Here is a 24,823-nt window from a genome sequence, read left to right on the forward strand (position 1 = left end):
AGACATTCTAGATGCATGATCAAACAAACTGCATCTATCAACATGTTTCCATTTTGGTTGGTTGTTTTCACATACAGTGGGCTGGATTAAATGCTCTCCCTGCAGCAAGTTTGAATGCGGGGAGAGCATTTAATCGAGGGGGATGGGGATCCTGCCACCTTCCCACCTCCACCCCAATTAAGTCCATGGCGAGAAGGCCTGTGGATGGCCTTCTTGTGTCACGGCCAATTGAGGCCCTTAAGTGGACAAATAATGCCCAATTAAGGGCCTCATCCTGCCACTATCGCTATTAGCCCAGTGGAGGGCGGACCTGTCACCACATGGGGAGCACGAAATCCAAACTTAGTGCCTGATTGAGTGACCCGGCATCAGGAAAGGGGATCCCGCTGAGATCCACCCCCTGCCCTTGCTGCTAACCCCACCCCCCCACACCCCACTCCCCACTCCCCCACGACCCCCACCCCGCGAAACCCCTCCCCCATAACTCACCTGTGGCCTGGATCCCTCAGCTATCTTAGGTCTCGGATGGGTGCATGACTGGCAGCAGTCACCGCTTCTGCGGAGGCACTACTGAGTAAAAGAGCTGCCGACCTTGATTGGCCAGCAGCTGTCAGCAGGCAGGACTTCTGTCAGTGGGGTCCTTAATCCCAGGGAAGGCTCGCTGCTACCCAGTTAAGTGCCTGATTGACACGTGATGCGGCGAGCCTTTCCGACAAGAGGCGAAGCAGTGCTCTCGCTGGCTCTTCAGCCGGTGGCCGAGACACCTACATAACATATCGCCCAGTATTTCATTAGTCACAGATACAAAATTTGTATTTGAGACTCTGTTATCCTGGTGCAATATGTGTAAAAATCAGTGAAGCACATGTTATGAATATATTCAAAGAAGTAAATTCCTACAGGAGATCTATCTCAAATAGGATACATCCCAGAAACCTTAAGGAGATATGTTGATAGAGTATGCTTAACTCTGAAAAGTAGAAGAAAGCAAATTAAGTGAAACATCAACCTGAAAATTATAGACCACTCAGTCCAACATCTACGTTGTGGAAAATGTTTGAGATACTCTTAATATTTAAAAAGAATTACTAAGTATTTGTTTTGCATGGCTTCATCATTGATAAATCAACCTTAACAAATTTACTACTTTCATTAATTAGATAATTTAGTGGATGTAAGTTTATTTTTGGACATTCAGAAGATATTTGTTTCAATTATCATATGCAAGGCTTTTTTTAAATTTGATTTTGGGATACGGGAAACATGGATAGTCTGCTTTTATTGGCCACCCGAGCTGCCCTTATGAAGTGGTGCTGATCCTTCTCTGCTGCAGTCCTTGTAATGACAATCCCCCCACAATTATGTCAGATGGGGAATTCCATGAAGGCAGGAAGGTCTATGACTTAGAGGAGGACTTGAAGGTGAGGGTATTTTTATGATCTCTTGTTGTTCTTGTTGGCAGGTGCTGGATGAGTTGCTGCAGTGCATTCTTGAGCTGCCATATACTGTGCTATACTGCAGCAGTGGCATAGGTGCTGATCAATCAGGCTGCATGGTCTTCGATGGAGTTCGACTACTTGACTATTGTTGCAAGTGATGAACTTTCTGACTTGTGGATGATGCAGTGGTTTTGAGGAATCGGAAAGTAAGCCACTTGTTGCAGAGTATTCAAGCACTTCTCAGCTCATAGCCACAATGGTGATACGGCTGGTACAGTTGAGCTTCTGGCCAGTGGTAATCTCCAGGATATTGAATGTGGGGACTCAATGATCTATGGCAGGAAGAAGTGCTTGGGTGTTTCTTGTTGGAAATAGTTTATTGCCTGGTACTTAGGTGATATAAATGTCTTCTGCCTTTTGTGAACCCAAGCATGATGTTGCCCAGATTGTCTGTAGTCTGGCAGAAGTTGCATCATTATTGGAGGAGTTGTGAATTGAGTTAAACACTATAGAATCATCAATGATTAGTTCCACTCCTCACCAAATGACAGAAGGAAGGTCATTTGTGAATTAGGTACATATGAGGATGGTCCCTTGAGGAGTTCTGACATCAGTGTCATTAGGCTGTGATGATTGGCCTTCACCTTCCTTTGTATCAGCATTGCATCCTGTCCTGTAATGAAGTAAAAAGTGAAGATCCCACTCTAAGACATAATCAACTAAATTCCATGTAATTCTTGATCATCTTGCCAGAAACTTTATTCAAGTGCTGCAGGCCTTCCCCTTTCTTTATTTTGACCCTCAATCACTTGTTGGGTCAGCTTCTCAAGGACTTATCTCAGATCAACCTGGATTCAGTTTGCAAGCTTTCAAAAAGCTGCAATATTCACAGGTATATTGCCACCAGCTTGTCCAGCACCTATGGCCAACCTCTGGTCACCTTGGCACAAGCATCTGCTTACCCTTTCATCAGTTAGCTTGTGTAGGGTACTAGTCTGCACAGTGTACTGTAATTATAATGCCCCGGGAAGCCTTTTCAACAGCAAATGCATTATCATGCGGCAGGTCAGCCTCAAGCCAACACATTCCGAATGTATTTTAATAATAATTGAAGTATAACTTGGGTGCATTGCATCTGAGCCACCATAACCTAACCTAAGCCATGTATTTTCATAAAGTTATCAGTGAACAGTTGTTTTGATGTGTAGTGCAGTGTTAGCTTTCACTTTTACTTGGTGTTTTCACTTTTTTGTGTTCTGGTGCTTTCTTTCAATCTTTTAAAGTATTTTTCAATCTATCAATTTCCTTTATCTAAGTTGCTGGACCTCTTCTGCCACTATGCTGCTTCTTTTCAAATAATGGGTGGTTTTAGTTAGTTATATGGTACCCAATGACAAACTCGATATATGCCCTTGTTTAATATCATGTGAATTTATATATTTTTCTGAGGAGGAGTTGTATCTGTGCCAGCATTGTCATTGCTTCAAAATGGCAATTGCTTACACAGAGCAGTTTAACATGCAAAATAGGAGCCCAGTCTTGATGGATTGTCTCTATTACTGTGGATTTGTTTTATTTTTCTTTGTCTTTAATTATTTTTGAGGAAATAATTAAGTCTGGGACTAGCTATCTGGGATGGAAATGTTCAACAAGTGAAAAGAGAATCACAGCCCACCCAGGTGAAGGAAATTATTGATATTGATGACTAAGTTCTGATCTTCAAAGATTTACAGTTTAGCAAATTTACTATTGTAGCCTCAGAAGGATCAGTACTTGTGATGCTTATCTGAACAGGGTCCTATTCACCAGCCTCACAGGACTGCTTTGTTCTGAAAATGAGTGACTGCATCGCATTCTCAGGATACCTATGATGTCAATGTTGATTTTTTTTTAATTCTTTCATGGGACGTGAGCAACGTTAGCAAGGTCAGCATTTGTTGCCCATCTCTAATTGCCCTTGAGAAGGTGGTGATGAGCTGCCTTCTTGAACTGCTGCAGTCCATGTGGTGTAGGTACACCCACAGTGCTGTTAGGGAGGGAGTTCCAGGATTTTGATCCAGTGACAGGGAAGGAACAGTGATATAGTTCCAAGTCAGGATGGTGTGTGGCTTGGAGGGGATCTTGCAGGCGGTGGTATTGCCATGCATCTGTTGCCCTTGACCTTCTAGATGGTAGAGGTTATGGGTTTGGAGGCATGCCTTATGTGTGCCAGAAGTTTCCCAACCAGCCAGATCATGACGTCAAACAGCTGTACTGGCTGTAATAAAAATAAGAAATGCTGGAAATACTCAGCAGGTCTGGCAGCATCTGTGGAGAGTGAAGCAGAGTTAATGTTTCAGGTCAGTGATCCTTCTTCAGAACTGGCAAATATTAGAAATGTGAAAGATTATAAGCAAGTAAAGCGGGGATGGGGCAAGAGATAACAGAGGAGAAGGTGTAGATAGGACAAGGTCACAGAATAGCTGATCAGAAGGTTGTGGAGCAAAGGCAAATAATATGTTTATGGTGTGTTGAAAGACAAAGCATGAATACAGATAGGGTGTTAACGGACTGAAAATTGAACAGCCGCAAGTACAAACATGAAAAAAAAACAGTGGGTAAGCAAACTGAACAAACTAAGATGAAATAAAATAAAATAAACACAAAAAAAAGAAAAAAGAAAAAAATAACTAAAAATAAAAGTAAAATGCGGGGGCCTGTCATGCTCTGAAATTGTTGAACTCAATGTTCAGTCCGGCAGGCTGTAGTGTGCCTCATCGGTAAATGAGATGCTGTTCCTCGAGCTTGCGTTCACTGGAACACTGCAGCAATCCCAGGACAGAGATGTGAGCAGGAGAGCAGGGGGTAGTCTTGAAATGGCAAGCAACCGGAAGCTCAGGGTCCTGCTTGCAGACTGTGCGGAGGTGTTCCACAAAGCGGTCACCCAGTCTGCTTTCAGTCTCCCCAATGTAGAGGAGACCACATTGTGAGCAGCGAATACCATATACTAAATTGAAAGAAGTACAAGTAAATCGCTGCTTCACCTGAAAGGAGTGTTTGGGGCCTGGGATAGTGAGGAGAGAGGAGGTAAATAGGCAGGTATTACACCTCCTGCGATTGCAGAGGAAGGTGCCGTGGGAAGGGGACAAGGTGGTGGGTGTAATGGAGGAGTGGACCAGGTTGTCGCGGAGGGAATGATCCTTTCGGAATGCTGACAGGGGAAGGGAGGGGAAGATGCATTTGGTAGTGGCATCATGTTGGAGGTGGTGGAAATGGCGAAGGATGATCCTTTGCATATGGAGGCTGATGGGGTGGAAAGTGAGGACAAGGGGAACCCTGTCGCGATTCTGGGAGGGAGGGGAAAGGGTGAGGGTAGAGGTGCGGGAAATGGGCTGGACACAGTTGAGGGCCCAGCTGTACTGGCTGATTTGATGCACAATTTACAAACTTGGACAACACAGGTCCACTCAACATATTTGCTTGTCGCTCTCCAAAGAACATTGGTACAGCTGCAAGAGGGACCCGCCACTGGCATTATTTAAAGAACCAGGCACCCGACTTGTAGGTAAGGTGATTTAGACTAACCTATGCTGTTGCAAAGTCTCTGGAAGTGCTGTGGAGTGTTTCTGGAGGTGTTGTGGTGTGTTGCTAATTTTGCTGGATTTGGCAGGAAGTGTTGCTCTATCCTCACAGGGAGGGCAGAGGATTTGGTTACTTGTCCACACGAAGGCTGCAGCACGTCTGGGGGCTGCAGTTGCAATGCCTCTGGGTCTGCAACATGTCAGGGAGATGGAGCAGAGGCCGTGGAGAGGGGAAGCTCTGCGTGATGCCGTCTGCCAGCTTGGAGCCAGATTCCTCTGTGTTCTTTGACAATGACAGGAGGCTGTCTGGCAGGCCAGTCAGTGCACCCAGCATCTTAGTGTAAATCCTCATGAGCATTCTTCTGTATGTGACCCCATTGATATCCTCATCTGAGTCCAATGTAGCAGAACTCGTTTATTACCTTGCCCTCCAGTGAGCTGGTAAACAAACTCCTTTACACCTGGCTTTGCTGCAGCCCATTCATAATTTGGGACTCACCATATGTAGACCCCAACTCTGTACTAACCATTAAGGTATGTGCAGTACCAGTATCTGAGCTGATGGCTATGACTGATAGATCAGTGCTGTGATGTTGCTCTCTGTTTTCCTTCTCGGTGTGTTGTGGCTGGGCAGGCAAGCAGAAAATCAGAAAAGCGAAAATTGGGGTGAAGGAAGGAGGTTGGGGCGGGAAGCAAGAGGTCTATAGTGACACCATCAGCGGCTTGTACATCATACTAGGTAGCAGGATGAGGGTGGGCTGAGAGTTGAGAAAGGGCATAAATCAGGAACATGCTGTTATACTGAATGTTTTCAGCAGCGTTGGAGGCCATGGCTCCTTGGTGCAGGGAACTATCTCCGCCGTAGGGCTCAGGAGATGCAGGTGTTCCTATCCACCACTGGTTCTGCTCTGCTCCCAGCGATTATAGACAACCTTGGTCTGCAAGAGAGAGGGCGCAACATCAGTTTTGCATCGTTTTTTGGTGATGTGCCTGCCATATCCGCCTGAATAGCCAGTGATTTGTGGAAGCAGCAGGAGCTTGGTATGAGGCTGGAATCAGTGGAATGTGTGTGAGGGTGAGATGGAGTATCCTGAACAGTAGGAACTTCTGCTGGGTGAGTGATGGGATGTGATGCAGTGAACAGCATGAGAGGCTGGTGGCTAGGTGGGTATGAGATGCATTTACTGACCTTGACCACCCACATGAGGTCATTAAACTTCTTGTGGTACTGCTGCCATGTCCTTGGGGCCAGAATGCTTGCATTGACCTCCCTAACCATCTGCTCCCTTTCCCTTCAAAGGGGTGGTACTTGAGGGCCTCCTGGCCCCCTGCAAAAACATGGCCTCCCTCCTCTTGTCCACCTCTGTGACTATGGCCTCTAGCACCGCATCCTTGAACCTAGGAGCTCTGTCTCTTCCCTGGTGCTGCATTTTTGCAGCTTCGAAATGTAGCCAGTGTTAGTACAGGCAACCAGTAGCAGCTGCCTTCCACTAAGCGCAGCTCCCCTTTAAGAGGGGCAGATTACTTTTAAGAGGAGCAGGCTGGCTGTAGCATGTGTTGTCAGTGCACTCTGCTCGGCCCCCTCCTGAGCACTTAGGCAGCCGAGAGCGTGGGTCCTCCTCGAACCAATGCCATAAGCAGGTAAATGACGAGGCAGCACCAAGTTTTCATGCTGCCTGCCTCAGCTGCAATGGGCAGGTCATGAACCAGAACCCCAAAGCCGTAATTAATTTTTTCTGCTTCACTTTGCCACTTTATATGCCAGTAGGGTGCTCCATAGAGTAAAGGGATCAATCAACTGTGCACCAGTGTGATTTCTCTGTTATGTGTAGCATTGAGAGTTTCAATGCACCAAAGATGCCTCAATGCAGCCAGCAATTACAAGGGAAATTGTAAATTACCCTTAATCTAAGCACTGGAAAAGGTACAAACCTCATAGAAAGCTCATTAAGGCCTAAGAATTGGGTGTCTCTCGACAATTTAATTGGCGCACCACTTGAAAAGTCTCCAATCTTTTTTTTTGAAAATTCCATTGAATGCCTTTTAGTGTGCCCCTCATTACCATATCTGCACTCCCATTGCAACCCCTTCCATAAAATGCCAGTATAAAATTCTGGCCGATGTCCTTCCCTGGGAGCTTCCTGAATATTGAGCTATGATACGTTAACATATCAACATAAAATCACGCAAATGAGCTGACCTCGTCTTGTGGAGTAGGGTAGGCTCATACAGAGACAGGAGAAGCCAATGCCATCCAAGCATTGTTCCACAATGGCCGGATTTTGCGGTAGTAATGAGAGCGAAACTATTAGTATTCAATGTCAGTACTCCTCTGTAAAAGACAGCAATTTTTGAGGCTGGATTTTCAAAGGGCCACGAGGTCGGGACCCGATGCAGGCAGGATTGCAAAATCACAGTGCTGGAGGTCATCTTGGGATCCTGACGCCTCCGGGCCAGTGTTTAATTTTCAAAGGGCCAGCGGGAAGGAAGGAACGAGAAACGCGCTCGCTGTCAATTAACACCCGCTTAAGCTCCTTAAAGAGCTTGTTCAGGGGCCTGTGCGGTCATGTTTGAAATTTTCAATATCTAATTCGGTGAACCTGAACAGGCCAGTGCTCGTTAGTACACAGCTGTCAGGTTCGCTGCGGGGATGTCAGAAACTTTCTCTCCATTTAATTTAAGCTGGTCTTTCCTGGACCTACTTGCACCGGTTCAAGCACTACCTGCTCTCCCGTCATCGAGCTTGCATGGCCACTTCCCTCCCTGGGGACACTGCTGGGCCTGTAAGCAGCTGCCTGCTTTCTTCAGCAAGGCAGTGGCAGCCCCCAAAATGGCTGCTGCCTGCCATTGCCACTGGTGCCATGTCATGGAGGCATTCGGCACCTCTAATTGTGCGCCAAATCCGTACCCTGCCCAATTAGGGTATTTCATTTAAAAATAACGTTGCACGAGTGACGCAACTGAGGCACGGGGGTCGGGACCCAAAATTCATCCGGGTGTTGGGTTCCTGACCCTGCATTGAAAATCTGGCCACGAATGGTGTTAGTTAAATGTGGTAATCCAAAGGCTACTGTCAGCGATTCTACACTTCCCCATAGGGTACGTTATTGAAGCCCCTCCAGCTTACAATCAAGTAGAAATCACTGAAGTGACGAGACCTTCCTTTCGTACACTATTCGTCTCACTTAAAAACCTTTGAAAAAATTACAGCTTGTTGAATGAGGCGTAACTGGGTTTTTTATGGTGTACAAAGTTCATAATTACTGCTAAACAGCATCACTCTCCCTGAAAAACTAAGTTTATATTTGCGGTATGTCATATTTTTCCACTATGATAAAAATTTTACATTTTTTAAATTATTTTTTAAAGGTTTGTTTGTGATATTTCAGCTTCTACCTTAATCCTATGTGTACTACTCACTTATTTCACACTCTGTAAAATTTAGATTAACAGTGAAAAGTTCAGTTCATTTTTCTTCCTGGTTTTCTGACCATGAGAATACTTCAATGTGATTGGCTGTTTACTCTGTTTGACAACATCACAGTTGCTAGACTCCTGGAGATCCCCTTGATTTAGCTCCAGATTCAAACTGATATCGCCACAACCATGCTACAGAGATTTCTTGAGCTTTGAAGGCAGCTTCCTTCAAGTTCAGCAACCAGTGTTGTCTCTTCATCGTTGACCATGAAATCCAGCCCAATCAGTCCTTAAATATCCAGAGTGTCTGATAATCAGTTCATGGCTCTTTGAGAATCCTAATATGTGGAATCCACCCTGGAGATATTTGAGATAATTGAAACTACTTTGATCAGTATCATCTAAGCAATCTGTAATAGGCTCAGTATTTTATTTAATTGGCTTTGGTTAATATTAAAGTAAATATTTTCCTCTCCATTGCTCTGTTTGCTTGCTGACTTACTTCAAACATTTAGGCTGAGAAATTGGGCTCTGTACCGTAGCTGGAGCCAGTACTATGGAAGCCAGAGACCCTCCAAATGGGGCACGCATCATTTCTAGCCGCTTCAGCGTGGCCTGGGTGGCACCCCATGCTTGGAAGGGTACTCGGATGGGCGTGTGCCATGTGTGCACTAGAAGCTTCCCAACTGGCCAGATGGTGACATCAAACAGCCTTACCAGCTGATTTGACACAAGATTTACAAACTTGGACCACGTGGGTCCACTTAATATATTCGTTTGTCACTCAATAAAGAACATTCGTACAGCGGGGCCCACAAGTAGAGGACCAGGCACTCAACTTGCAGGTAAGATGGTACTGACCAACCTATGCTATTGCACAGTCTCTGGAAATGTTGTGGAGTGTTTCTGGAGTTGTTGTGGTGTGTTGCTGGATTTGGCAGGAAGTGTTGCTACATCCTCACAGGGAGTGCAGAAGATTTGGTGACCAGTCCATACAAAGGCTGCAACTGGTGTGGGACTGCAGTTTGCAATGCCTCTGGGTCTGCAACACAACAGGGAGATGGAGCAGAGGCCGTGGAGAGGGGAATCTCTGCGTAATGCCAAATTGGAGCCAGACTTCTCCGTGTTTTTTGACAGCGACAGGAGGCTGTCTGGTAGGCCAGCCAGTGCCCCCAGCATCTCAGTGTACATGTTCTTCAGCATTCTCCTGTATGCCACCCTGTTGAGGTCCTCATCTGAGTCCCCTGTAGCAAAGCATGCCTGCTACACCATCCTCAATTGAGCTGGCACACAAACTGTCCTTTTCCCTGGCCTGGCTGCAGCTTACTGGTACAGGTCCCAACTCTAGACTAGCCTCTCGGGCATGTACATTATCAATATCTGAGCTGGTGGTTGCAAATATCAGATCAGGTTACAAGGCTTTTTCATCAGTGCTGTGGTATTGCTCTCTCTGTTCCTCCTGGTATGCTGTGGCTGAGCAGTCGGCAGTACTTCGCTGTATAAAAGCTGAAAATCAGAAAGGGGAATGTTGGGGTAAGGGAAGTTGATGGTGTGGAAAGCAAGGGGTCCATGGTCACACCATTAGCAGCTTGCACATCTTGCCAGATAGAAGGATGAGGCTGAGCTGGGAGTTGAGAAGGAGATAAAACAGGAACATAGTGCCATCCTTCAAGTTCTAAGCGATGCCAAAGGCTCTGGGCTCTGTTGCAGCCGGCCCCCTGATGCAGAAAAGCATCTCCTGCTCAAGTCTCAGGTGTGCCAATGTCTGTGGCCCACTGGTTCTGCTCTGCTCCTGGCAGTTATGGGGGCCTTGTCCTGCAAGAGAGGGGGCAGAATGTCAGTGATTGTGTTGCACTGTGTTTGAGTGATGTGCTTGCCAAAGCTGAATAGCTGGTGGTATGTGGAAGCAGTGGGATTTGAGTGTGAGGATGGCATCTTTGGAATGTGTGTGAGGGTGAGGTGGAGCGCCTGGATGTTAGGTGCGAGTCTGGATTGTTGGTTGAGTGTGGGCGTGGTGCATTGAGCAATATGAGAATTTGGTGGTACGGTTGGTAGGAGGTCCTTGAAGATGCGTTCACTGACCTTGACTACCTGCATGACATCATTAAGCCTATTGTGGCACTGCTCAGGGTCAGACTCCTTGCATTGACCTCCCTGGCACCTGCTCCCATTCATTTTCAAGAGGCCGTCCTTGAGAGCCTCCTATGCCACTGCAGAAACATGACCTCTCTCCAGCTGTCCACCTCATGACTAAGCATTCCAGTGGCACATCCATGAACCTAGGAGCCCTCTCTCTTCCCTGGTGCTCCATTAGTGCAGCTCTTACATGCTGTCAGTGTCAGTACAGGAAAACATCTGCAGATCCCTTCCACTGAATGTTGCTCCTCTTTCAGAGGGGCAGACTGCTTTTAAGAAGAGCAGATTGGCTGCACTCTGTGAGATCTGCCCACGTTCCTTGATCCCCTGCTGAGCGTTCAGGCAGCTGACAGCACAGGCCATGCTCGGACCAACTTTGCAATCAGGTAAATGAGGAGGCAGCACCAAGTTTCCACACTGCCTACCTCAATGGCATAGGGCATGGGGAGGTCACGAACCATGATACCCGTGCCTGAGAATGGGAGATAATGAATTTTTACCGCATTATTTTATGTGTGCAGCAAAATATTTATCCTTTGGTATTTAAGTTATAACTGTTTTAATGAAAATTGTAATGGTTGATGATTAGCCCAGCTAAGAGTGCTTTATTTTCAGCTGTTAGATTATGCCTATGTAATAATAGTGACTACACTTCAAAGTTACCTCATTGGTTACAAAGCATTTTGGAATATCTTTAGGTCTTTAGGTTATATAAATACAAGTCTCTCTTTTTTGAGGGAAGGACACTCTCTTAATGAAAATATGTTTGGTAAATCTCTTCCTGTTTGGGAGAAAGAAGAGCTATCCATTGTTTTTAGACTAGATAATTTCACATGCAAATGATGCAATACAGCTTTTGATCTTGCTTTCTCCTATGCTTTTGTCAACAAAGGGGGAAAAAAGACATTTCCCAACACTTTGCGTGAGCCATGCCACTTTCGGAATAAATTATTGTCGTTATTAGCTAGATCACTAGATTCTAAGTTTTCATCTGACAGTTGTGAAGCAACTTTGAGGTCATCAAACTTGTGTTCTCCTGTTAAGGTTACTGGTATTTTGTGTTTCTGTATTTGTTAACTTATTGGTATACACCGGTAAAAGCTTCTGCAATGGTAGCACTGTTTTCCTTTATTGGACTGGCACTGCCTTTTGGAACTTAGGACTACGGGTTTCCAGGAATGTGGCTGTATTTACAGGAAATGGTGGTGCAGTTGTAATGTCACTGGACTAGTAATCCAGCAGCCCAAGCTAATGCCCTTGGGACACAGTTTCAAATCTCACCATGGCAGCTGGTGGAATTTAAATTCAGTTAATTCATTAATTCAATTAATTAATAAAAATCTGGAATTGAAATCTAGTCTCAGTATTGGTGCCATGAAACCCTACTGGTTCACTAATGTCCTTTAGGGAGGAATATCTGCAGTCCTTACCTGGTTTGGCCGAGATGTGACTCCAGGTGCACAGCAATGTGGTTGACTCTTAACTGCCCTCTGAAATGGCCAAGCAAGCCGCTCAGTTGTCAAAGGCAATTAGGGATGGGAAACAACAAATGCTGGCCATGCCACTTCCCATGAAGGAATAAAAAAAGGAATCCCAAGAATCTGACAATATTTATAAGGGTTCATTGGAGTGTATCAATATTTGTGGGGAGTTTGAAAACTACTGCTGCAGTTGGACAGCTGGGCTGTGATGAAAGCCACCATTTTGGAGAAAGGAGAAATTTGAAGAAAAAAACTTATTGCCGATCAGCACTTCCTGTTGTTCAATTATGGTATATTGTTTACTGTAAATTGTGGGAAAAATTTATCTTCAGACCCTGTCAGCTTTCTAGTGAAACATGTTATGCTCCTGAGCGGTTTCTGTCCCTAGGTAAAGGGAAAAGAACAAGGTCTTGAGAGAAAAAACTTCTGGGCTGAATTTTCGGGGGCTTGTGCACCGCTGAGCCCCCACGATAAATGGCGTAGAGGAGGGCAACTGCTGCATCCCTGGCAATGGCGTCTGGCGCCACCACACAGGCGCTGGCACCATTTTTAAAGGGCTTCATGCCCTTTTTAACGGCACATTATGGGCAAATTAAAATTGAAAAATTATTAACAGATTGAGGCCCCTCTCCACCCCCCCTCCCACCCCTCCGCGGCCACCCAATGGTCATTTAATGTTATTTACACACCGGAAACCATCTTCTTGCTAATCATCAACTTTGCCCCCCGAACTTTGCTCCTCAACCCTTCTCACCATCCCCTCTGCCAATAGAAGGATTTTGCCCCATTTCCCCCCCCCCCCCCCCACCCCGAAAATTTCAATCCACCCCCCTCCCCACCAGTGTCTCGCCATGGATCCCTGAACGGAGATCCGAAGGCTCGGGACTTCCAGCCAACGGCCGGAATATTGGCATGGGACAGCTGCCAGGACAAGGTAAGTTTATTTCTCTGTGTTTTCATCAATTTTAATATTAAAATGAAGGCCCTGCTGCCGAGTGTCGGGGGGGACATACCGAGACCCCACCAATGCGGCATCAGGGGTCATGGCGGGCCTCTCTCGGAAGAATTTTCCGGGCACGACCCCCGCCATGACCCCCAACGTAAAATTCAGCCCTCTGTTTACAACAGTATTTATAAACTATTTAACCAGCGTAATTCAAAATCAATGTGTAGTTTTTTGAAAAATTGTTTACATATATATTTATGATGACAGATGACTAATGTCTGGTGTAGTTAAGTGTGTTCATGCTTCAAAAAGGCTGCAGGAGAAGAAATGCTGACATTTTTCACACACATTTCCAACTAGGAGGGGACGGTACATGTTTAAAAGCCATCACCAAGGTTCATTAGACTGCAAATGTGACTATCCCCTGAAGTGTATCTTGAAGCATGCACACTCCAGTAGTGCATTAGTCTATTTAGTCTGTCACATGAAGATCACATTTCTATCAGGGTGATTTGCAGAATAAAAGAAACATGAGATAAAATGCCAGCAGGGGTCCATTCAAATAAAAACCCTGCCTGCCCCCAGAGAACTATGCCAGCTTAAATTTGCTTCTATTATCAATACATTCTAAAGAATCAAAAATCTTTTTATAAACCCAGACCTTGCACAAAGGATTGCTTCAGTCTTGAAAACATTACCTCGACAGTAAAAGCCTATATATTCAATAAATAACCAAAATGGATTATTTTTCCAGGACCAGTACCAATATGAATAAGTTTTTATATGTGTAGTGAGGAAAGAAAACACAGCGGTTAAAGCAAGCTCTTAATGTTATTTTACAATTATTCCAAACTACAATATTTTCATGCTGGAGTTGCATTTCCTGAAAAATAAACCTTTCGGTTACAATCAAAATATGCCCAGTTTTAATGCAACTGGAGCCCTCTTTGCTTTTGTTTAAAGTCATATGGAAAGTTCTTAAAAATAATTTCAGTGACATGTTGTGCAATTGTAGAATTGAGCATCATTTATTAATTTATATTGTTACAAACTGGTGAGCAAGAGGTCTCGGGTTCTCTTTCAGTCTTCACCTTGTCTGAATGTAATAGGGATTAATTTAAACACAATGTGTTTTTAGCTCCCTCTTGGTGAATGCTTGTTCATCGCTTTCCAATTATAAGGCAAAGAAACCAGCACAAACATGTTTTCATAGGTTTAAAGAAGAAAAGTTGAAATTAATTAAACTTAAACTCTAATTCGGTTATCACCTATAGATGCACGATGCGCCCATGCTAGCATTCATATGTGATACACAAATGCAAATAGGGACAGAAAAGAGCAGAAGAAAAAATAAAGTGAAAAGTTTAAGGCAATATCTGAAGAGTTTTAGTTATGGTTCTTCAAGATCGCTGTAGAGTCCTTGATTGTTGGTAGATCTTGCTTTTCATTGGGGCCCAGTATTCTTCTTAAACCATGTTTACTGCAGGAGACTTTTCTCTCTTGGGGTTCATGTGTCTTCAGTGGATTCAGAGGTTTGTGAGAAAGAGATGGGAGCAGACAGAGCGATCTTCTCCAGGAGCAAACAGACACTCTGAGTTCAAACTGTTTGTACAATTCAGAAAAACCCAGGTTGCCAAACAGGTACTAACTAGTCTGACCATAACTTGGATTGTATCACCTTAGCTGTCTCTGGCATGCTCCTGTGACACACAATACCTGGTGATCAAGGTCCAACGTGGGCTGAATGTGTCAGGGAATAGTCCTTTGTCCTTCCAAGCACTGTCTGTTAATATGCAAATGTATTTCCCAGCCATAGCTGATCTGTTTAACAAGTCCTTTCTTCACTCCAGTAACAGTTTAAAATCAATGTTCATGACAACGTTAATTTGCCTCATTCTTGGCAGGTGGGGGCCTAGCATGACAATATTTTTAAGGCCAGTTAAGGCAGAACGTAGGGAGTTGAGCTTAATCTGATGAAAATCTGTGTTTAACCCCTGACAATAGCTAGTTACAGCAGTAATTTGTCCCATGAAGCACGTAATTGTAGTTAGCAGAAAATGAATAAACATTAAGTTACAGAGGTCAGACATATTTAAGTCTCACACTTAGATTCTCTTTAAAATTCCATGTGGCATAGTATTTGAACAAAATTGAAGCAATAAGGACAGTCTTGGAATCATAAAAGCTTTACTATTTGCTTAACTTCAGTCTCAACTATCATTGCAAACTATTTTCAAGAATTTTTATTTCAAAAGCAATATGAATTTATTGTTTTCTGACATTGTCGTTAAATAATAAAATGTTACTAAAATACTGGGATGAGGTGAGTTGCTCTTGCAGGGAGCCAGCATGGATATGATGGGCCTCTTGGCCTCCTTCTGTGCTGTAACCAATCTCCAACTCAGATTCTGGGGTTTAATACATTTGTACAAACTGTTGCTAAAGAACCACAAGGACAATAAAATGGATAATATATAGAAATGTTGCCTTATTTTACAATATATTAAAATAATCACAAAACCTCTCTATTTATTTTATCAGTTCCTGAAGCTGCACCTTTGAACGTTGCTGTTGAAATTATGAACAGTACTTTAATTAAGGTTACTTGGTCAGAAGTACCAAAAGAGAAAATTCGCGGTCACCTGGAAGGTTATAAGGTAAAGTCTTCTCTGAATTATTGAATGATCTCACTTGATATTTATATGATACTTTAATTATAGATATAAATTTTTATTAGTTATTGAATATATTGAATGTACATATGTAAACTTCTTGGATTTTACAGTAAGACTTTCTAATTGTTAATGTTAGTGAAATAACAGTAAGATATCATGTTCAACAGCACAGGACATGGTGTAAGACCAAGATCCATTTAATTACAAATCAAAAATAAGGGAGTCACGGAAAGAACAACACTCTTCTCATTAAAAACCATCCTCCCTTATTCTCTGATGAACTAGAAGGAAAACTTGGATTAAAGTCCCAGTGAAATGTACTTCTGCTAGCTCAGCACTCTCTAACCTGCAAACAAATTGTCAGTAGTTGTTCTGGAAAATGTTCTTGTCATGTCTATCCAAGAAGCAGATATATATGCATCTTTATTTGTTTGGGGAGGAAGTATTTCCACACTAAGGAAGCCAGGATGAAAAACAAATTTTGAAATATGTTCCTAAATATCATCACCGATACCAATCTGTTTGTGGTGTACTGGGATGATAACTATGCCTCCAAGTGAATACCAGTCGAAATCACATGAGAGATGTCCACAGAAAGCGAAACATCAAATGAGTTGACTCAGACAACAAAGTGTGAAGATGGGCTTGTCTGTCTGGGAAAATATTTTGCGATTAGTTTGAAATAATTCCATCCTTGGCCCCCAACCCCATATGAAACATGTTTATTAGTGGGGTTTTAAAAACACAATGAAAAATATTAACAGACAAATTGTGCTGAATTTTACAGAACCCCCGACGTCAGGTGTCATGGAGGGGGGGGACTGGAAAATGCCTCCGGGAGAGGTCTGCCACGGACCTCGACGCCAGGAAGGCCCGGCCCGATATTGCTGGCGGCGGAGAGGCATTGTGGAGCCGCACCCCACCCACCCCCCCCCACCGGCTCGGTGATGGGAGCCCAATTTAAATATTTAAATTCATTAAAATAAATGAGTTAATTACCGTTACACTCCCACCGTCTGTCCCGGAGCGATCCTTGTGCTGGTGGCAGGCACACCCGTGCCTTCGGATCCCCGTCTGGGGAACTGAGGCGGAACACTGGTGGAGAGTGGGGAGCAGGTGCATTTCTCAGTACAGTGGCGGAAGGGAAGGGGGGGGAGTGGGGTCAAAGTCATTTCCTTGGTGTAGGGGATGGTGGGAAGGTTTATAGTGTAAATTTTATGTGCTTTGCGGGGGGGGGGGAGGTCAGGTGGACAAGGTAAGTGCATGCGGGGGGGAGAGGTCAAGTAATTCATTTAATTGTTAGTGGGGGGTGGGAGAGGAACAGAATGAATGTATTTAATTTTTTTTAAATGTTCCTTTAAAAGTTTAATTGAATGGTAGGGCTCGAAGGCCTTTAAAAATGGTGTCAGCTGCCTGCACATAGGCAGCTGATGCCATTGCTGGGTGTCCCCAGTCCACCCCCTCCACGTCATTGGGGCGGGGGGGAGCAGCCCGCCCCAGCTATTTAAATGCAATGCGACGTGTGGCCTGCACGGGTGGGATGCCATTGTTCATCGGTGGTGGAAGTATAAATTTCAGCCCATTATGTCCTATATTGGTAGTTGCTAGAAAACAAATGCTCAATTGAGAAAATTGATGGATCTCATGCAACTGGATTTCAAAGTTGAAGACATGCTGGGAGCAGAGATCGGGGTAAGGTCCGGTAGCTCTAGGGAAGAAATTGCAACACTTTTTAACCCAGTCACTGCATTAACATATTATTTCCAGGTTTGCTGACGTGATGAGGACCTGCATGAGTTGATTTCAACTTCAGCACATAAATAGATATTGCAAACATGAAATTTGATGGATGCTGAAATTGGGAGCAGAACTCAAAGGGCTGCATTTTAAAAGCCCGCCGCCAATGGCAGAAACGTTTGCGGCCCGCACACATGGGGCCCATGTCGCGGAGCCGCCGCGATTCCAGACGCGGAAGCTCATTAGCATGGCCGGGGCGGTCTCCCCTCCCCACCGATGATGTGGTAGTAGGGGGGTGGGGGGGCGGTGAGCCGTCCCCGGCAATACCGTCCGGCGCCAATGTGCAGGCGCCGGCGTCATTTTAAAAGGGATTACAGCCCACTATGACCATTTAAATTTTAAAGGAACAGTGTCTTTAAAGTTTATACAAATGAATAAAATAAGTTTTCCATGCCCTCTCCTACCTCTCCCCCCCTCCCCCCCCACACATTGGCATTACACATCATTCCTGCCCTTTTCCCCCAAGAATACCTATCATGAATATTTGACCTCTCCCCCCCCAAAGTTCGGAACCTTTGTCCTTTACCCCTTCCCATCACCCTCCCTGACCAATCTGAAGCATTTTAACCCTGCTCCCTGCTCCTGCACTGAGAAAATCACCTCCTCCCCCTACCCCACAGGTGTCGTGCCTCGTTTCCCCAAACAGGGATTCGAAGGCACGGCATTGCAGGCCGCCGGAATGAAGATCCCAACCTGCTGGCAGAATAGCTTCGGCCTGCATATTAATTAAAGTTAAGTACCCATTTGCATATTAAAATGCAGGTCTCGTCGCCGAGCAGTGGGGCAGCCACCACAAGGCCTCGCTGGCGCCGCCAAAATCGGGACGGGGCTGCCGGCATCAGGGTCAGTGGCAGGATTCATCTGTTGCTATCTTCATTCCCCTCCCACCACCGTTCCCGGCATCGGAGAACCTTCAAAAATCCAGCCCAACGACGTGGCAGAACAGCGTGCACACATTCAAAGGCTGCACTTCATTTTAGTGACTCCTCCCTCGATATGATTCTTGGGGCTTTAAGGGCCTGCAGGGAGGTACTGCTTCCTAGTGACAGGAGGAAGAAGCTTGCCAGTGAAACCAAGAAGGCATGTCTGGAGGTCGCAGAGGAGATCAGCAGCAGGAGCATGGTGTCACACTCCTGGATTGAATGCAAGGCAACTATGTCAGGGGCAGGATAGGCAGAAGACGCCTTCCTGCCCAGAGGCCAGTTGAGGCCCTTAGATGGCCTATTACCAGCCACTTAAGGGCCTCTTCTTGCCACTGCTGGGATTTAACGAGTGGTGGAGGGGGGGGGAGGGGGACGCGGTGCCTCCACCACACGGGGAGGTCGCCAGGTAAACCGAGGGTTTGTGGGGGAGTCCCTCCTCCGTGCGTAATCTGTGGCCCGCGGAGGTTGGGAAAACCTGTACCTCGTGAACCACCCTCCCCGTTGCACTAAACAACCACCCTCTCCTCCTCACCCCCTCATCGGGGCCTGCCAGTCTGGTCCCAGAGACCCCACTGCACACACCTTAGATCCAGGTTACAGTGCTGGGCCTGGGTCCAAGGCCTTTTGCAGTACTGGCAGTGGCCACCAGTCCCGGTGGCGGTGCCGATACTACTGAGCTGCCAGCCCTCTGATTGATTGGCAGCTCTTGGAGGCAGGATCCCAATCTTTAAAGGGATGGAAATACCCCCACTGGGCTGTTAATTGTCCTGGCACTGTAGAATTGCACTGGGGCGGGGGGCAGGTGAGAGGGCTCCAGCTGGCCAAGGCCAGATAATCAATAGAGGGATGATGGCGAAAGGGGAGATGCAAGTAAGGTGTCGGCTCAAAGCACTTCCACTTCTCATCTGTTGCTCCTCCCTATTCATTACCCTTCATGTTGCCTTCCGTCTGGATGGCAGTCTGGCCTTGAAAATTGTAGGTGGAACAGTCTTTGGTGGGATGCTCACAGGCTCCAAAACCCAGCGGACATCAGCCAAGAACAGATCAGCAGTCAGAGCAGGGATCTGAGCAGCCTGCCTCCACCTCTGCTAAAGCCGCGGGAGTTCTGCCACATGGAAGTGGTAGGAAGAGGAAGAGTAAAGATTTGTAGTTGTACAAAGGTGTGCACATGGATGTATTACACAATGTTAGAACGTTAAGTTTCCATTTCATTTTTGAGCCACACTAATATTATTTGTTTCCACCAGTTTCCTGTGTTGCCTATTTTTGGTTGCTGCCTGGCAAGTGGCCTTTTCACTTGTGAGGAATGGTAAGACATGAATTGATGCTGAGAAATGGGGGAACTGTGAAAGGGATGCTTGGTTGTCGGCAGGACTGCTTTGTGTTGAGGGAAGTGGAGCTGGTGAGGGGAATGGCTTTTACATGTGATTGTCAGATAGGTGGACTGGTGGAAACTAAGTAAATGAGGATATCCCGGGCAGCAATATGCACTGCTGCTGGTCATTGGGCCATATCATATTCTGCCTGCTCCTGCTTGTAATTATCTGAAGATGCCCTTGCACTGAGCTTTGTTTCTCCTGCAGATCCAAACCTTGCTGCTATGTACCACTGCACAGTGTGCAGCACACCACAACCATTCTGTAGACTCTGGCTGTTATTAATTGAAGGGTGCTGCAGTATAAGGGTATCAAAGGGTTAATCTTGAAAGAATGTAAATATTACCACCCACCATGATGAGGTAAGAAATCATGTGGGAGAGACTCAAGAACAGTTATTGTGTGGCTTTTGAAGGAGATCCACAGGCTAGTGTGGAGTGTAAATAGTTACGATACAATAAAGATTAATGTTTAAACAATACAGTCTATGAACCTCTGGCTAGACTCTGGCAGCATACAAAACCAAATATGTGCCATGGTGAACAGTGCTGGGATCGAAATCCTGCACCCAGAAGAGAAAACTTGAAGCAACTATCATGCTTCTGCCAGAAGAGAAGAAATTTTAAAACAAGTCACTGAAAAGAGAAAAAGTACAAACCTTAGCAGGCTGAGAGAAGCTCCATAGAACGGAAGCGTGGCTGAAAAGCAAGCGATCGGGTGAGTCATCATGCCAACGATTGAGAAATCCTGGTTTTAAAAAAAGCCTTTGAAGAGCTTAAACTATTAATTTTCTAAAAGCTCCATGTGAGAGCGAAAGAAAAAAAAAACTGGGGAAAACCCAATTCCTTACTTGGGCTGAACATGAGGGTGAAGAGTGGGAAAACTTTGAAAAGTGCGCGAGCTGAAAAAAGGTCCAATAGTGAAGAAAAATAAGCACGAAAAACCCAAAACACAGCAGAGTCTCTATTAACACAGCTAAACTGAAGAGAAAAAAATTATTAAAGCAGTCAAATGTGAACAAAATAAATAAAATCTAGCTAAAAAAAAAAGCAACTGGAACTGTTTATCGAACAGCTCTGTCAATTCCAATAGGCAGCTATGTAAACATATAAGTGAACTGCTGAAAGTAAGAGTAAGTCCCAACCAGAAGCCTATAAAAAAAACAAACAGGGAACACTGTCAAGCACCTGCTATACTCAATCAAAGCAAGTTAGCCTGCAAAAAAAGAGTTTCTTAAAGTCTATAAAAAATAGATCAAAATTTGGGACTGCCAGAGAGTTTCAAGTCATGAGGGATCCAATCACACTCAAAACTAGGTACTCTGGAGGAAAAGGTTCCTCAGATACAGAATTATATTGAAATTGGACATCAAGTCTGAAACAGAGCAAGTGAATACATTATTATATTTAATTGGTGCTGTAGCTGATGATATAATACCAAGACAACGTATTGATGAAACATCAGCCAAATTTGACCAAGTATTAAAAGCTTGTGATTCCTAATTCAATTTGTGCAGCAATAACAGACCAATCCTGTGAGGTGAGAAAAGACCTTGCTACAAGAAACCTCCTGTAACTGTTCAGTTCCTTCCCCAGAGGGCTGAACAAGAGGCACCAGGAAAAAAGGTACACCGTGGGGGGAGGGGGGGAGAGCAAAAGACACCTTTAAACCCTGCCAGTGCTGTGGTGCAAAAACTTACCACAGGTGTGAACAATGTCCCGTAAATAGAGCAGAGTGCTTTTATTGCAGAAAAATAGGACATATCAGTAAGATGTGATAAAATACAATCTCGATTGCCTCAAGCTCTAAAGGAGAAGTAGTTAAGAATAGAGAAGTAAATGAAGTTACGCAATCTCCTGCAGCAGACCAATCGAAATATTTTCTGGATGAAATTAATGATCCAAAACAACCATTTTGGTCAGCAGACGTATATATTCGTGGACATATCACTAATTTCAAACTTGACACTGGAGCAAGTGTGATGGCCCTGTCAGATAAAGAGCCCTGGCTTTCCACACATGTTCTACACTCAACTGAAACTCAGTTACATGGCCCAGGTGGTGGTGTAGTTGAAGTAAAGGGGAAGTTACAAGTGATGCTTCAATATAAGGGAAAGGAGATATCAGAAACACTGTATGTCCTAAGCAGTCAGGAGTTCTCACTCTTAAGTAGAAGAGCTTGTATTGACCTTCATCTGATAGAGAAATTTGAAGAGATTAAACAACAAGAATCCAGGAGCCAGGACAGAGGGAGAGCCCCCCAACCTGACCTGAGCATTACAGAGAGTCTGGATTCTGCCTGACAGCCTGTACAATGCGGAGAGACACAGCACAGGCCGCCATGCCACTCAAAGACTACCAGAACGAGAAAGAGAAATGCAACAAGTTCCCACAGGAATGCTACATGGACAGAGAACTTGGGAAGAAGCAAGTCCAACAGATTTGTAAGGTACACAGACAAGATCAAAGAAAACCTCTAATTCTGACTTAATTCCCAACTAGACCATGGGAACGGTTGGTGATGGATTTATTTTTCTTTGAGAGACGATCCTATCTAATTGTAGTTGATTACTTGTCAAGATGGATTGAAGTTAAGCAATGTACACAACAAGAAGTTTTCGCAACACTTCTTGCCTAATCAGATAGTATCTGATAATGGACCACAATTTGCAAACAATTATTTCACGCACTTTGTGGAAGAATGTGGATTTGTTCACCTAACAAGCTCTCCTAAGTATCTACAATCAAATGGAGAAGCTGAGCGAGCAGTCAGAACCATTAAAACTACGTTGATGAAAAATCAAGATTTCCAATTAGCACTACTGACATACAGAACTATTCCATTAATGTGCGGATTAGCACCATTAGAACTCTTAATGGGAAGATCACTTCGAATAAAACTTCCAATTCTACCCAAGAAATTACTTCCAGGATTGCAAAGCAAGAATTATCAGAAAGTACAAGACAAAGAAAAGTTGTATCAGAACAAACAGACCCATAATTATAACAGAAGATACCGTACAAGAAACCTACCAAAGTTGTCAGAAGGGCAAAAGGTATGGGTATGAGACCAAAATAGAGAAGGGGTAATTCTCCAGAAAGAAAAGAATCAACAACGATCTTATCTATTGTGAACTCAAGAAGATACTCTCTGGAGAAATAGAAGGAATCTCATTCCTTTACATCAAAGATGTCAATTGGCCATACATTTAGACGACTTTGATGATGAACTGGAAAAAAAAACGGAATACTACAAACCTCAATGAAGGCCATCAAAGTCAAGACACAAGGGATCAGAGAAAGACTACTAATCTTCCCCATCTGATGACAACAAAATCAGAGAGAGTTGTGAAACCTCCTGATAGGTTGAATCCATGAAGTCAGAGACTTGGGGGGAGATGGGGTAGTATGTAAATAAAAAAAATGAATGTATGTAAATATATATTGGGATAAAGACTTCGGGGGAGATGTATAAGGGTATCAAAGGATTACTCTTGAGAGAATGTAAAGATTACCTCCCATCATGATGAGGTAAGAGATCATGTGGGAGAGACTGAACAACAGCTACAGTGTAGCTTTTGAAGGAGGCACAGAGGCTAGTGTGGAGTGTATATAGTTACGATACAATAAAGATTAATGTTTAAACAATACAGTCTAATAATATCTCTGGATAGACCCCATACAGTGGCAGCATAAAGAACCAAATATATAGCAGGTGCCTTCAGATCTGTCCAGGCACCTGAAATACATCTTCAGCATGCGCATTGCTTGCTTAATGACACATCTGTCATATGATTGACAGAGGGCTTTCATTGTATAGCTCATTGGCCACATCAGTTTGGTTCCTCATGGGTGTCATCAGCCATGTTTTAAGCAGTCAGCCGGCAAGTCTGCTTTGAAGTAAGAAGAGATCAGGGAGGATGGATTGCCACAGGATGAAAGCATCATTGGCACCTGCTGGGAATCTTGTGCACGCCTGCATAAGGATCATTTTATGATTGCATACCAGCTGCACATTGATGGAGTGGAAGCCCCTGCAGTTGACGAACATTCCTGGGTGATCTCTGGATGCATTAATTGCCAAGCACATGCAGTCGATGATACCCTGCACCTGTGGAAAGCCCGCCAGAGCTGCAAACCCAAATACCCCCTCACTCTAACTGCCATCACTCGTGGCAATGTTGGCATAATTACCTGCCCTGGCAAACACACCATCAGCCACTTGTCTTATGCACTTGTGTGCCACCGACTAAGAGATCCTGCAGATGTATTCTGCAGAACACTAGAAGGTGTCAGAGGCAAAGAAGTTGAGGGTGGTGGTTACCTTGGCAGCATGGCCACCAGATCCACTTGGCAGCAGGACTGGTTCTGCCAGGCTGCAAAAGTCTGCCACCACCTGACGTGATACTCTGAACCTCCTGAGACACTGGTGTACTGACATGTCAAGGAAGCTTATTCTTTACCTGTGTTGTGCGTATGATCTCCTGCAATGTGAATTTTTCTGCTCATCCCATGTCTCCAGTGGAGTGGGAGGTCTGTGAGGAGCAGGCTGCTGTTATTGGTGCTGCTCCTGCTGCTGCTGGTGGTGTTGAAGCTGCTGGTCATCTTGGTCCTCATCAGAGATCCAAAGTAAAACAGCAAAAGTGGCACCTGTATTTACCTGATAGATCACAGTTCCAAAGTGGAGATTAGACATACAAACTTTCAAAGTTGTTGTTGAAGTAACATTCATATTTGTGAACGTTGCCTCCAACATTGTAAAAATAACCTCTCAGCACAAGTACAGTGAGCAAAGTCACAATATCAGGTGAGAATCAGCTGTGAGGTTTCATTACTTATGAACATGTTTCCCTGCCTTCAGCCCCCATAATTGCTGCTGTGTTGTCGCCTTGCTTTCACTGGTTAGTTCCAGGAAGCCCAGGAAATCCATGCACCCACAGTTAAATTCCAAAAAGCATGTTAATATTACTCCAATTGAGCATTAATCATATTGAAATTAATGACCCACCTCTCCTGAGGGAAGTTCCTCACATGCAATTTAACGCATTGCCATTTAATCCAGAAGTCACCAGGT

At 44.6% G+C, this 24,823-nt stretch overlaps 1 protein-coding gene across 1 annotated transcript in view; it reads left to right on the plus strand.

Annotated features, from left to right (window-relative positions):
* Nucleotides 1–24,823, plus strand: part of chl1b (cell adhesion molecule L1-like b) — a 689,058-nt gene that overhangs the window by 414,311 nt on the left and 249,924 nt on the right. The window contains exon 20 of the mRNA XM_068052302.1: nt 15,521–15,636. Coding sequence (XP_067908403.1) covers nt 15,521–15,636 — 116 coding nt within the window. The remainder of the gene's footprint in view (nt 1–15,520; nt 15,637–24,823) is intronic.

This window comes from Heterodontus francisci, chromosome 19, assembly GCF_036365525.1.
Source record: "Heterodontus francisci isolate sHetFra1 chromosome 19, sHetFra1.hap1, whole genome shotgun sequence".
Classification (NCBI taxonomy): domain Eukaryota; kingdom Metazoa; phylum Chordata; class Chondrichthyes; order Heterodontiformes; family Heterodontidae; genus Heterodontus; species Heterodontus francisci.